Source organism: Stylophora pistillata, chromosome 8 (assembly GCF_964205215.1).
Source record: "Stylophora pistillata chromosome 8, jaStyPist1.2, whole genome shotgun sequence".
In the NCBI taxonomy this organism is placed as follows: Eukaryota; Metazoa; Cnidaria; class Anthozoa; order Scleractinia; family Pocilloporidae; genus Stylophora; species Stylophora pistillata.
In genome coordinates this window covers 3691819-3707229 of record NC_142526.1, presented here as the reverse complement: position 1 = coordinate 3707229, position 15411 = coordinate 3691819, and the positions used below count along the sequence as shown (strand labels likewise).

General features: G+C 39.6%; 1 protein-coding gene and 1 pseudogene across 1 annotated transcript; both read right to left on the bottom strand.

The window, feature by feature from the left end:
- Positions 1-5072: 5072 nt before the first annotated feature.
- Positions 5073-14609, bottom strand: LOC148724475 (uncharacterized; annotated as a pseudogene).
- On the bottom strand, positions 10677-11554 carry LOC111339181 (uncharacterized). The gene is made up of 2 exons (XM_022945774.2): positions 11220-11554; positions 10677-10994 (listed from the first exon to the last, which is right to left on the bottom strand). Exons 1-2 carry the CDS (start codon positions 11503-11505, stop codon positions 10813-10815), a joined length of 468 nt encoding a protein of 155 aa, XP_022801509.2. The 5' UTR covers positions 11506-11554; the 3' UTR covers positions 10677-10812.
- Positions 14610-15411: the final 802 nt, after the last annotated feature.

The window sequence follows — 15411 nt, the reverse complement described above, 5'->3', positions numbered from 1 at the left end:
ATCCTTCGCAGTAAAGCACTATTTGAGCAATAGTGGAAATCAGACCTGAAAAAAATTTCAGGCCTGTACGGGATTCGAACCACTGACCTCTGCGATACTAGTGCAGCGCTCTACCAATTGAGCTAACAAGCCAACTGGGAGCAGGCCATCAAATTAATTCGATATAAACCCGTAGATGATAAATCGAACAACAACAAACATATGAAACATATGAGTGAACTGCGGTTATGAGACGTATATAAGAACGATCCTTCGCAGTAAAGCACTATTTGAGCAATAGTGGAAATCAGACCTGAAAAAAATTTCAGGCCTGTACGGGATTCGAACCACTGACCTCTGCGATACTAGTGCAGCGCTCTACCAATTGAGCTAACAAGCCAACTGGGAGCAGGCCATCAAATTAATTCGATATAAACCCGTAGATGATAAATCGAACAACAACAAACATATGAAACATATGAGTGAACTGCGGTTATGAGACGTATATAAGAACGATCCTTCGCAGTAAAGCACTATTTGAGCAATAGTGGAAATCAGACCTGAAAAAAATTTCAGGCCTGTACGGGATTCGAACCACTGACCTCTGCGATACTAGTGCAGCGCTCTACCAATTGAGCTAACAAGCCAACTGGGAGCAGGCCATCAAATTAATTCGATATAAACCCGTAGATGATAAATCGAACAACAACAAACATATGAAACATATGAGTGAACTGCGGTTATGAGACGTATATAAGAACGATCCTTCGCAGTAAAGCACTATTTGAGCAATAGTGGAAATCAGACCTGAAAAAAATTTCAGGCCTGTACGGCAGTTGGCTTGTTAGCTCAATTGGTAGAGCGCTGCACTAGTATCGCAGAGGTCAGTGGTTCGAATCCCGTACAGGCCTGAAATTTTTTTCAGGTCTGATTTCCACTATTGCTCAAATAGTGCTTTACTGCGAAGGATCGTTCTTATATACGTCTCATAACCGCAGTTCACTCATATGTTTCATATGTTTGTTGTTGTTCGATTTATCATCTACGGGTTTATATCGAATTAATTTGATGGCCTGCTCCCAGTTGGCTTGTTAGCTCAATTGGTAGAGCGCTGCACTAGTATCGCAGAGGTCAGTGGTTCGAATCCCGTACAGGCCTGAAATTTTTTTCAGGTCTGATTTCCACTATTGCTCAAATAGTGCTTTACTGCGAAGGATCGTTCTTATATATTCTTCTAGATTACTACTGAAAACATGAATTTGTATGTGTAATTTAACACCATTTGGTTTGATCAATATAATCTCAACGTAACTACTAATGGAAAGTATTCTCTAATAACGTTTTGGATAGTCATTCACAAGATCCCCAGCGCATGTTGCGTTTCCTTTCCCTGAGGACGAGGTCGAGAAACCGCTCTTCGTTGTTTGTATTTGCCTTCGTCGACGTGAATTTTGCGCTTTCTAGAAATTGAAGCTCCTGCAGGACTATTGAGAGTTTCTCCAGCGGCTATGGTAACTTCGGTGGGGTCAATATCTGTACTATTTTCATTTTCCTCGTCAGACATTTCAGCTTCTAATTGTGATACCTTGCACGCTCGGGAAGCTCTATTGTTGGAGCGAATATCCACTGGATGTAAGCGCCCGTTAGATAGATAGCTGCTGTTCAGTTTGTGGGCGCACGTGTTATTTTATGAATTATTTGTAAGAATGTACGACATCCTTAGTTTCGACCAGTTCTAATAAAAAACCTTTGGATCAAGACTTTTTTGATGGTTTGGTCAGTTTTTAACTATTTGTTGACTCAAAAATTGCCAGGGAAGGCAAAAGTTGCTCCAGGTTGCTAACCGGAGCTCGCAATACAAAAAGTTGCTGAAAACGCTAAAAGTTGCTCAAAAGTTGCCGAGCACAATCTATTAATGCCTAGTACCTGAAGGACCGCCGAATGGTTCATGCCTAGATGCTATAGTTGTATATGACATTGCATATCAGTGTTACCTAATCCCTTCTAAAAAAATCCTTCTCCCTGATCCGAGATTGTTAGATCAAAAGAGGTTTTGTTCGGCGGAGCAAAAATTTGCAATAATAAAAGAACTCATAAAAAGAAGCAAAAATTTGCAATAATAAAAGCACTAATAAAAAGAAGACAGGGAAGGAAATGTTACAACGTATAATGCAACCAGACAGTCTCACCTTGTTGTTAACAGTCAGTGAAGTTCCGCGCGGATCTCATTTAGCTTGCAACCTTACTCTCTTACGGAGACAGGAGATGTTTTCTCTAATTTCAACGAGCAAATTGAAATTTGAGAACTTACAGCAACCATAGAATTTTGATGAACTTTAATCAGCCTAATAAGAGGATCTCAATGGGATTAACCGTCAACCGTTATATGGCCAAAATATTAACCATCAACCGTCAAAAAAGCAACATTTTTACCGTCGACCGTTAAACAAACAGGCCTATGTTAGTCGTTAAACGTCTCAAAGTATAGATATTGAAAGTCAAATTTGCCTGGTGCTTGTTCCCATGCTTTTGCTGTTTTTTTCAGGACCACTAGGTAGCATTCTTTTACTTGTATTTTTACGAATTTACTTTCTGCTCTACAAGATTACTACGAATCCGTCTTCATCAAATAAAAAGACGCTAGAGAAGTATGTTTTTCTTGCAGGATAGGTTTTGTCATAGAACGTGGCAACAAGACAATTCGGTTTATTGACATAACGAATCAGTGCGATTGTACCCTACCCACGACCTCGCACCGAGCTGGAAAGCTAGCTGAGAGCCTACAAACTTTCCCTTGGGCGAACTGTGGCAACTTTACAGTAGTGCCTTGCTCAATTCATCGCTTTGAGCAGATCGCATGTCCGAAGAATAACTCATCTTGATCGTGTTCACATTAAGCCACCTTTACCCAGTCCCGCCGCCCTTTGTATTGCAAGGGACGAAGTATTAGTATGTACAAATGATAAGCAAAAGCGATTTTCAAGTCATCTTGGAAAAGGATGGAGTTGATAGTTGACTATCCCGGCTGTTTGTGGCCGGTTAGTTTATTTCGTTTCTGCAAAGTATCCAAGTACTGTTGGTGGTTTGGCTTTCATCTAGATCTATCTAGAGGGTTGACCAGTTGATATGTGTTAAAGAACGAGACCAATTCTTGCTCAGAAATCAAACGATCCTCACCCTTTACACCTGGAGCTTATCAAGTTAAAGTACTTAGCCCAGTCGACAAGGTGAGTAACAATTCAAGTGGGGAGTGGTCAAAGACGAAATGAATATTGGACTGCAAAAAGTTGCACTTTTGTTCAACCACACGGAATTTGTATTGTTGGGGAAACAATATTTATAACGGATGCGGCAATAGGGAACGTGAAGCTCATCACTGAGCTGCTGGGTGCAACCGAAATTACTGAAGCACCTTAGTCTATTATATGATAGCTTTGGAATAGCCTATAACGGGACTGTTGCCGAGGACGTCACACCAAGGAAAAAGGAGATAATATCTGTAAAAAGAAGGAAACGGCAAATACAAATGGTCCTCAGAAGAAGGCAGCACGGTCGAGTGGACAGCCTGTCGGGCTTGCCATCCGTCGCTCCCGGGTTCAAGTCCCGCCCTGGCCACTACATGGATTTGTTTCACGGTAGCCCCGAGTTTCAGTTCCTCGGCCATACTTGTAATATAGCCAACTGATTTTCCTTCGGCCAGTTGGGATTCTTAACAACGTTATTTTCAATTTGAATTATTTGTTTAAGTTGTTTCGTGGAAAACCTGTAAACTAGCTTCTAGCTAAGTGTTTCTCCACGTTAAACTGTTTATTATTATTATTATAATTATTATTATTATTATTATCATTATTATTATTATTATTATTAGGGCATAGCGCCACAAAAGACGCAACAGCCTATTCAGCTTCTTTTCAGAGGCATCAATCGTGTCACCAACATCATAAATCCAGAAGTTTCAAACATTAGACATTTAGTGTATTTCAGTACGCTATGGACTTTGGAACTCAAAGGAGTCCTTTAAACAGATTACAAAGTGGACTGCCAGTTATTTTACACATTCTGTGGCGTATTACCCGGTTCCATTAATATGCTATTCATTTCCGCTAAATTTATGACCTCTTTGACAGCAGAGAATATTCCAAATGAGGCGGGAATCGGAAAGAATGGGTAAAGCATTACAGACCAGTGAAGCAGAGAATCGTTCGAAGCCAGACTACGAAAGACAAAGCAGGCGCTCCTCCGCCAACTGTGTAAGAGAATGAATGAGTTCCATAACAATATCGGGGCAACCAATAAAAGCATCGATGAGATTTGATAGCTGATAAGCAAGGACTTTGAGATCCTTATTCAACTTCTCACACAAGTACATCACTTGGTTGAGCAGGCTATTAATACGTCCAGCGGTAGCAAAGAGCATGTAATTACGCTAATAAGACACATAGTTAAAGACGAAAAACCAAGTATCTAACGCACAAGTTATAGGATTAACCTGATTATTAGATTATGGGAAAAAGTATAGACTATTATGAAAAATTACAGCCAAGTTCGAGCGTTTATTTCGTTTTATAAACGACATTCAAAAATATTAAACGTCAACCGTCAAATGACTTAATTCAACCGATCTGATCCTGAAGAGAATCTACAAGGAGCTTTTACAAATGTGGAGTTTTGCAAAGTAATTATTATGTGTCCTTTAATGCCTTCAAAAGAAATTTCAACGAAAAAATGAACTTTAATATGCGATGGTTAGCATCTAAAGCAATTGATTCTCGTTGTTATCGCGGTAAACCGATATAACGATTGGATTATATCATTCTAGCCTTCACAGACATGCTTATAAAAGTTTTTCAAAATGCTTTGCTACTGTTGACAAAAACAGAGTGATCTATGCCAGCACAAGGCAACTACTAGACTACTTCAAAAGCTGTTTCATCATACTTTTAAGGTGACTATTTGCAAAAAACAGACTTGAGGTGATATATCAGTTTCAAAAGCCACTGTTTCTTTAGTTTTTCTCATCTGAATCGTGAGGACAAATGATAACTCCTTTGAGGTCATCAAAGTTGTAGTGTCCCCAACAACAATCCGTTTCGTCAACGAGTCCGACTCTGGCGTATATAATGACCAATAAACTCCTCTACGTCCCAGCTCTTAGAGTACATTGTCCCAGAACAGTTTCCTGTCTCTTTTCCGACGACCTAAACGTAACAACAGACACAAAAAGTTTTTAAACCTTTGTTTCAACGATTGCTGACATATCTAACAGGACTATATCATACATTAATTGACTTGCAATGCTTTGAACTTAGGAAAAAAAGCTGTCGTTTCGAGCAAGGGTAAGCCAATGACGAATAAAGTAAGATATAGTGTTCCAGACGCATAGTTGGTTATCTTGTGAATTCTCCTCTAGGGAAGTTAAAAATAAGCAAACCGTATGGATATCACGAAGCTCAAAATGGTTTCGCAATTTTGAAAAAACAAATCTCTGATACTCTGATCAATCTACTCAGGCTGTTTCACAAGAATTAAAGGAAACATGAGGGTCGAAGTGCTTTATAATCTCACCTGGTTGTCGACAATAAGCTCTGCACGAACATTACTTAAGTCACATCCCCCACCGATGAGAAACGAGGTATTCCTGCCGACGATACGAAGACAAGGTGAGGTGAGAGTTCCGTCGGGTACGTCGGCTCCATCTGGATGCTGCCATCCTACGAGCTCGCTCTCTTTGGGCCGTTTGTCAGCTCCCCCTAGTCACCAGTCTCCTTGCAGCTGGGCGGTTTCTCTATGGCGCGCGACTGGATTGTCACCAAATGACGGTTGGTAAATGAAAGCTCTTCCTGTCCTTTCCCACCCACCGATTCCATCTTCAAAGTCAAAGCTGCAGGCTACATTAAAAAAAGCACAGAAATTTTGATTCATCCTCCTGAATACTTTTTGATTATCATTCGGTATGGATTCCGCTTTACAGTTTTGTATTTGATTACCTTTCTTGTAGTATACAGCAGTGAATCCTAAAGGACATTTACATCGAAATCTTTTATCAGTGTATCCAGCTTGACATGTGCCGTTGTTGAAACAGGGACTGCTGCTGCAGAGACTCCTGTTCAAAACAACATGACTGGGTATCATAAACATCCATGGCTTGTTTACTTTCACGGATTATCATGTGATCACAAAGGAACACATTTTTGCTGGAATGATGACTTCTTGAGGCTTTTTGATAAAGTAAGTGCAGACAACAACTAATTACACATCAGTTATTAAACCAGAAAATCTACCAATCGTGGTACTCGATATTTGGTTTGTTGAGTACCGGTTTATTTGTTTCGAATGGGTCCCTTCATTTGAACCTTTATTTTTTGTTTCTTTTCTTAACATTGTAGGGTGACACCACTGATGTATCTTAGCTTTGGTATTCTCCCTTCAGGTGACTCCTCATAAATAAATTAAAGTAGTAGAAGAATGTTTTTTCTTGACACTTTTCTTAAAATTTCTCCACCAATCTCTGTTTCTAGAACTACCATTTACAGGATAGGTAACCAAAAGGAAAGGAAAGGCCAATCTTACCCTATATAGGGCTGTACTAGTAATAATCACGAGGGTTATTTCATAGTTTCACAGCATATTTCTCGATAGTTTTATTAAGTACATTGTGTAACACTTAAAAATGAACATTTGGTAGATTACTACAAGTCTCGAGCGAAATGTTGCTCAGAAGACTTCGAACGAAATCAGATCAAAAGGTTTCTCAGGATGCCTAATGCAATACTGAGGAATCACTTTAGTTCAATACATGTACAAGAATTGCAAGGCTAGTTTAAGAAGTAATCCGTCAAACTGATCGCCCACAATAATTTTTCATTGTCTAAAATAAGTTAAGTCACTTCGCCTCGATACTGAGATGGGTATAATCTTGTTTACTCTGAAGGTCGGATGAGCCTGGGCTTTCGTCCGAAACATTGTTTAGCTCACAAAATGTAGTTCACTCCTTGTGAAAGCCCAACATTTATGGAAACACAATTGGGCTCCATATAACACAGCACATTACAGCTGCCTTGATGTGGTACCTTTACAAGCCTGATCAGGTGGCCTTTCATGCCTTTGTCCTGTAAGGGTTCTTTGGAAGCAATGAATCTGCTTTCTTCACCTATTTGGTTTGAAAATAACAAAACAAGTTCATGTACAGCTTTGGTTTAGAATAAGATAATGGCAAGGCAATATCCCCAAGAAATCAATTTGCCTCGAGAGACACTCCATAATGGTTTGTTGCTGCCTTCTTGTACTCTGAGAGTTTTCCCTGCTACGTTATCCCAGGAGTTTGAAATTTTACCGAAGAATGAACCTGTCTTAGCAGGTATCTCTGGGATTTTACCGTTAGATTTTGAATGTGCACTAAATCTAGTTGTGGGAACTTGAGGTTAGTTACCGGTCAAAGAGGAAAGCAACTAATTTAGATCCCTTTTAAAGTCGATCCCAATACACCGAATCGAAATATGGCGTCCAATTTGAATTGCCATTGTTCTGGACTGACTAGCCTCTCACACATGTGAAAATCCTTTTGTGTTTCCACGTCAAGACCAGGTTAGTAAGTCCAAACAATGGTAATTGAAATTGGACGCCATATTTGGATTCGGTGAATGCAAGGAAGTATTGAAGGAATGACGGTCGTTTCGCCAACGTGTCAGTTCACAATACGTCAGTTCGCCAACGTATGAGGTCGACTCGCCGACGTCTAATGTCAGTCAAACAACGCTTATATATGTCAGTTCGCCAATGTCCAAGATAATTGTAATTTCAGATGACCATGGGAATAAATTTTTACTTTGATGTATTCACGTGTTTTCGTAGGTTAGTATCGTTTCTAATCGTTTGTTTCACTCTTCCTAATCTCTCATTCCATGACGGCCGATCGTGTTTGAAAAAGACCTTAAAAACCATCCAACGGACTTTGTTTGACTTTACTTAGGCACATCGGGCAAACTACCCCTGGTATTTACACATTCCTTGCATTTTCATATGATTCATTCTTCTGCATATTTCCTTGCCATGCTTTATTTAATCAGTTTTTACGAAGTCATGTGGAATAGCGGTCCCCGCTTTTGTAGGGAAGGAACAGAGGATGGGGGAGAGGGGGGTATCTTACGAAAGACATTTCCACCGCGTCGTAAGAAATATTAGATATTAGTGTATACTAAAACAGTGGATAACGTTGAAGGCGCGCTCTGATTGGCTAGTTAAACTTCAAATATCCTTTGCTATTTACCTCGAGTAACTCGTGGAAAAAATGACGTCCCGGTTTGCATCCGTGACAAGCGAAGAAATCACTCAAATTAACGACGAAGCAGTCCCTGATAACACAAAGAAAGCGACTAAATCTGGTTTGGCCGTGTTTAAAGGTCATGGTTTAAGTTTTTAGCCCGGAGTGTATCGATAAAAACCAACTAGGAGGGTTTTGTTTACAAGTGCAAATTAATCTTGCGTACCCTCATTTGTTCACCTGAAAATCAAAGTTGAATGACATTTTCTACAGGATGGTTTCAAATACAGAAAGAGTTTGCAACACCATTTCAACAAATGTCGCCACCAGAGCTGAACAAATATCTCCAGAAATTTTATCTATCAGCAAGAAAACGCGACGGCAGTTTTTAAAACCAAAATTCGCTTACCGGGATCCGAGCGGCTTGTTGTTTCAGGCCTTTCCGCGCGGGAAAATGTTGGAATGTGTGAATTTAAATTAATTTTTCGTGGTGCATATTATCTCACTGTTTAGCTGAATGGATAGAGCGCTGGACTGTTGTGCGGGAGGTCGAGGGTTCGAGCCCCGGCCGGACCAACACTCAGGGTCTTAAAATAATTGAGAAGAATTTGCTACCTTTCTATAACATCAAGAAATGGTTAAATATTCTAGTCTTCTCGAATAGGGACGAATTAATGGAGGTCCCGTCTCTTGTAGGGTTAGGGGCAAGAGAAATTAATTTCCCACGCACGAGATTATTGTGTGATGGATGTCCTCCCCTGGGCTGGAATGGATGGGTTTACTGGGCCCGCGCCAATTGGCGCAAGCTGTTGCGGTGTGCCTGCCAGTCGGCGAAGCTATTATATAAATAAATAAGTAGTGTATACTAAAACAATTATTGACCTCAGTGTCAATATCACGAGGCAGATACCTATGAGAAACTATAGCTCTTGTTTGGACATTAACGCAGTATTATTGCTGCCCTTAGCGCAGATAGCAATCATCTGATTTCTGAGGAAAATCTTATTTATCAAGACTGTTCTTCTTACACATGGATTTTAGAACTTGGACGGCAAGGAAATGTAATATTTTTTAATGTGCATTGTATAATTTGGTTTATTCCTCAAACTCCAACTGATCCTGCCTTGCAAGAACAACCATAAGAGCCATTAGTGTTTACACAGGTCGCATTTACACCACAAATGAAGCTGTCATTTACACATTTGTCAACATCTACGGGAAAAGAGCCAATAAGTAAGCCCTAAGAGAACTATTTAAAAACTTGATGATGGATATTTGCTAGCCAACTTCACTTACGGCGTGTAAAATTCTGAAAGCCATTGGTATTGATGCAGTTGGCATTTGTGTCACAAGGGTGGAATTCCTAAATTCATCGATATCTCTGTAAAGATTTGAAAATACAGTAGTATCAGAGCATCAAATATTCTTCATTAATTACATCCTCTCTCGCAGAGAGTAGAACTCCTTCGGACCTGACAATTCTGAGGTAGTAAGAACACTGCCAATCTTTTTGCAGGGAGTGATTCAGGCTATACTCATGGTCTTAAAATAAGTGGGGAGAATTTGCTACCTCTCTATAATCAAGAAATGGATAGATATTCTAGTCTTCACGGATAAGGACGAATAAACCGTAGGCCCCGTCTCAAGCAGGGTTATGGGTGGGAGACGTTACATCGCCAGAAATCGAGGACATTTTGCTCCGCATTTATTGGTCAGCGGATTGCAGTCGGATGAAAACAAAGATGGCGGTTAAGACAAATTCCATATAAAATATTGAACGATTTAAGTTCTGTGGACCTTCTTTATGGAGAAAAAAGCAAAATAAAAACAACTTTGAACTGATCTGTTGGTATTTTTAAGGCAGAGCAGCCTATAGCAATTTGCTGTCTGATGTAATGCAAGGGACACGCTGTACTAAGCTTCAACGTCCACTCAAACTGGCTTTTTTTGTAATCATCTAAGATGTCAGACATTTTCGAAATTGTAGCTTAAACCACTTGCATTAAATAATGGGAAGATCTAGGCAAATCGTACTTGAAAAGGGCTATTTCTCCCAGTTGAAAACACAGTTTAACGAACGTACTAATACAGTTCTCTCTGATCTGCCTCTTAATTTTTGCGCGAGAAAATTTTTATTCAAGGCTCTACTTTAGTATGAGAGGGTCTGAATTGAGTTTATTTTCCGTCAAACATTGCTGAATACTCCAGTTTCGCGTTCTGTGCTGATAACCGCTGTTCGAATGTTTGCAGATACTGTCAAGCGTGAGAACGAGGCTAACCCTGTATCATATCATTGTAGTATACAAACAAACCAAGTGCGAGCGTGTAAAAATGTTGATTTTTTTAACTTATAAGAGCTCTTTGTAGTAAATATTTAAGTCGAAAAATGCAGCGAAGGCTGTCTTGTGGACACAATTCAGAAGATAGAGGACTTTCAAAAGCTTACAGTGAAATATTTAAGATAAATATTGAAAGTAGAAAACCAGCCATGTGGCGGCAAGAAGGCTGATCTTGTCCTAAGATGTCAAGCTATTTATCAAAGAAAAGTGGTTTGCGTCGAGCCTGACAACGTTTCAAAACAAGAACAGCCATTGATATCGTTGATTTCGAACACCAAAAGTGACCACGAAATAACGTACGAAGTTTTGTCTAGAGATCAAGCTTCTCGGGGATGTGAGTGGAGCAAGGACTTGCGAAATATACCGTCGTTCAACCTCGTACAACTCTACGACTATGGATATGGATGGCTCTGCTCCTGAAAAATATAAACACCAAAGTTTAAAGTAATCTTGAGTTTAACTTGATACTTCGATAGCCTTATATTAATAAAGAAATATTCAAAATCTTCAAAGCTAAGTGAATCGTACGAAAAGAATCATTGCAATTTGCTCAACTTTAACTTATATAGCTTACATAAAACTCAAGAGCTCACTAAAAGCTCACATTTTACGGGCAATCTTATGGGCATACAAAAACATACCTAGTCGTAGCCTGTACCGCGTTCCTCCCGGAGGTTTGCATAGGTCATTTTCCTTAAAATGATGGCCGCATAAGACCGTTGAAGGTTTCACGTAAAAGCCGTCTCTGCCGTGCTGCCGCTTGATTAAATTGCACCATCGATTTCGAAGCGATGGCTTGGTTGGAAACTTAAAGAAGTGAATTTTCGATGGTGTTCCGTCGCTTAGATATTCAAAATTATTACAAGCTACCACTGAACACTGCTTCCCTCCACTTCTACGTTTTCTTTGGAGCTTTGGTTTGTTCATAGTGCTTATAGAGCCAACAACAAATCTAAAACGAAACTTTCGCGCTGTGTTTTTTTTAAGTGTTATACAGGGAAAGCCTCGATTTCAGGTTTACATTTGCGCCTGCAGTGCATGTACAGCGGCATTTCGTGGAACGAGCAAAGGGAGTATTAGAAAAACAAATATGGCGACAGTTTGAAGGTTTCGGGGAGGGTTTTTCTTTTAACGCTTTCCCTTCTGGTGCGTCCTCAAGGATGGTCTCAGATCACAGACTCCACAGAGCAAAAATAGCAATTTTCAAGCTCTTTTGGAAGTATCTAATTGTCAAGAAATGTCTCTTCTTGTGAGGCGTGAGTAGTCCAGTGGTCAGTGCGCTGGACTCTAGGTCAGATGGCCCGGGTTCAAGTCCTGGCTGGGGCTTGACGTTGTGTCCTTAAGCAAGACGCTTCACTCACATTGCTTCGTCTTCTCGGATAGGACGTAAAGCCGGAGGTCCCGTCTCCTGCACCAATCAATTAGTTAATATCGGCAAGGGACGTTAAAGAACCCACATCACGAGATTACTGTGATGTGGTCTGGCCTGTTTACTGGGAAGGGGGGGAGGGGGCATCTGTAAAAAAATTTCTCCTTTATTAATTGTAAACTGCCGCCGGCAGTCTGGAAAAGTCCCCCGCACAGTGTTGTAAAGCGCATTAGAGCATTTACATGGAAATGCGCTATAGAAATTGATCTATACTATAATTGATCTATACTTTTTATGGACGATTTGCTTACTTCGAACTTCCCTTTATTTAATGCGAGTCGGAGCTAGTTGACTTCCTTGAGGGTTGCTCCTCAAATCGGCGATCCTTTGCCATGGATTACGATATATTTGAAAGAGACTAGAGGTAATGGCTAGCCTCGAATATCGAACATTGCTGACTTTGCTGGAAGTAAGTAGACAAACAGCTTTTGAATTATTTTTATGTTAGAAGTACAGCTTAATCTCTACTGAATATGTTCCGAGTCGGAGCTAAGGAATAATCTTACTCGTATTTGTGGTATTTTGGATTTTTGTGGAAATCCCATGCATTTCCTTACACGATTTCACCGCCATTAACTTCTCAATACGCACTCGCGTCCGGCATTTTGACCCAAATTTCTGGCAATGAATTTCCCACGCACGAGATTACTGTGTGGTGGATGTCATCCCTTGGGTGGGATAGGTGCGTGATGGCCCTCAAAAGCCCCTATGAAGAATAGTCAATTAACCTATGTATGTATGTATGTGTCTATGTATGTATAGAAGAGGACTACTCTGGTGTATAGATGGAAGCAAAAGCCTATAGCTCAACACTCATGGAAACGACTGCTGAAAGACTACAGTGGAAGAACTGAGGTGAGGGTGAAACAAAGGTGAAACTCTTACATGGGTGAATTAAGCTCATCATACCTGTACATGAATGTCCAGTTCCATAGCATCTCTTCTTCAATGTGCATTTATACGAACCATAACTGTTTGAACAGTTTGAATTCACGTCACAAGGCAAGATATCACTCTTGCATTTATCATTGTTTGGAAGATAAACGATAAATGGTGTAAGAATAGATAAAATAAAAATAAACAGAGTCAATTAAAATATTTAAATAAATAATCTCTGAAGGAAATAGGCAGAGATCAAATGAAGTAAGCTTACCTACAGCTCTAAAGTTCAGATCACAATACATCAACTGTGTCTTTCCACTACCAGTTAGATTCAACCAGTACTTGTTTGTAATAGCATCTTTTCCCTCACTTGCCTTTATTTCTTGGCAAGAAAGTGCTGGTAATTGTAATATGGAACCCAAGGGCGCTGTAACAGATAATAAGTTAAAGAATAAATTCTAAAGAAAACTACTTCGTTCGTTTCCTAAAATCTCTTCTTGGAAACGGTGAGAAATTTAAGAGGATCAACTTAAATGTGTTGGACTATTTCCTTTGAAATCTTTCATTACCTTCCTTGGATAGGTACAGGTAAAGTAGCGATTATATCATTATGAAAAAGATTGGAAGAATACTCTATATAATATCACCGAGAACTAGTATTTATGAAAACTTTTCAGGTTCCTCGTATTCAACTCATTTTTTCTCACACTTTCATTTTTCTCAGGCAACACAGGATCAGTTAGGGGCTGATAGTTTCTACATAAACTGTTTGGGGCTGCGTCGGTGGGGGCAACGAGATAATTTGGATATATCAAGAAAGTTGAAATAGTAAATTGGCCACCGTAACTATTACAAAAGCTGACTTTTCGAGCGTTAGCCCTTCGTCGGAGCGAATAGAGGAATTGTGGGTTGTGTGTGCTTTTAAAGGCAGAAAATAGAGCTACGTTATTGGTGGGAACATGGCAACGAGAAAAACACAAATAAATGAGCGGAATGAAAATTCTGAAGATAACAGGAGCAGTTAGATAGGTTGTTAAAAAAATCTCACACAATAGGTAACTTGAATATGGAATTTTTTAAAACAAAAACTGGATTGCAAATTGAAGCTGCTGTCAAAGTTGCCCACCATGACAATACAAGAGCTTACGAGTAAAACAACAGAATATGAAAAGTTTATATTCTCTTGGTAAAATACGATAAGATGAAAAAAAAATTGAGAATAAAAAAAGTCTCGTGCGCCATTTTCTTTCAAAAAATACCCGCTTGAGGGCTTTCATGGGATAAAATGCCTGCTGACTGAGACGAAAAAATATGTAGTACAAGTAAGGCATTCTCACCATATCAGTAATGAGACTACGCGCTGAAAAATACAATCTCCGTAAATCCCTCTTTTCAATATTTTTTTTCAAATAAAGTCATGCCTCCTTCGTTCAAACGCATGATATAAAACCAACTGGGAGCAGAGCGAAAGTTTTCAGGCCTCGCCTCTTTGGTGCGGTTTCTCAGTTTGCAGATCTCCTCCTTTCTATTGTAGCTGTAGCTTTGGGAAGTGATTTCTTGTTTACATCGGATATCACAGATATAAGGAGCTGATGCTGACATCGTTTTTAGGACGAACTTTCCCAGTCTCATCCCTTGAAAGTTGATCTACATCTTGCACTGTTCATTAGCAAATACGCAGTTCACGACAAAAACTAAGATGAAGAAACAAAAATTGGGCCATAGCATCTTTCCTGTAAGAAATAATCATTCAGTGGTTCGTGCGTCAGTATACGTCTATAAAGATATCAAGCATACTGTGAGTTTACAGAAAACGAAAGGTGGATAAGAGTGCCCTTTGGCTCAAGCTCCTTGTTTCCCTGTTGCACATTATGAAAAATTGAGAATTTTCTATGCAAGCAATTGCTACACTACCAAAGAATTACCGATAGAACAAAAAAAGGGTGTCACAGAGAATCTAATTTTTCTCTTTATTTGTCGGTTGTTAACATTTATAACTAATCGAGCGATTGTGGTGCAGAGATTATCGTGAGATTGAAGCATATGAATGGCTCATAATGAAATCATGTCCGGGTTTCCCACCATTTTTCCCCGACTTCATATCAAATCTGAAGACAAGAGAGGTCTCTTACATTTGAAGAGGATACTAACTCTCAACCTTTTGAGGAGTTCTTTAATGTTGAGCGCTATCCGGTAGGTTTATATCTCAAAGTTGTTGGTTGTCGTTATACAACTATGGTTTAAATCTAAAAAAACTATGAACCTATACTTGAATAATTTCCCTCTGCCTTACTAAGAGGCCAGCCTGGCAGCTTCAACCTCTGGTTTTTGGGAAACTGTAATGAATACAATATAGCTTCGATTAATACTAATATGGTTGTGAATCGTGAGAGGTAACACCAGGTCATGATGAAAATTTGACAGAAGCCCGGAACCCCCGCGGACTTAAAATATCATGCCTTTCCACTAGGTGTTCAATATCCCCTATGATTTTTGACAGCACAAAAAAAAATGTTTCTTTT

Bases quoted from the DNA above. Each gene is read 5' to 3' on its own strand.
- LOC111339181 (XM_022945774.2), bottom strand. From the start codon at position 11,505: ATGAACAAACCAAAGCTCCAAAGAAAACGTAGAAGTGGAGGGAAGCAG. The intron at 10,995-11,219 runs GTATGTTTTTGT...TATATTTTTCAG, and splicing joins GCGGTACAGGCTACGACTAG to GAGCAGAGCCATCCATATCC.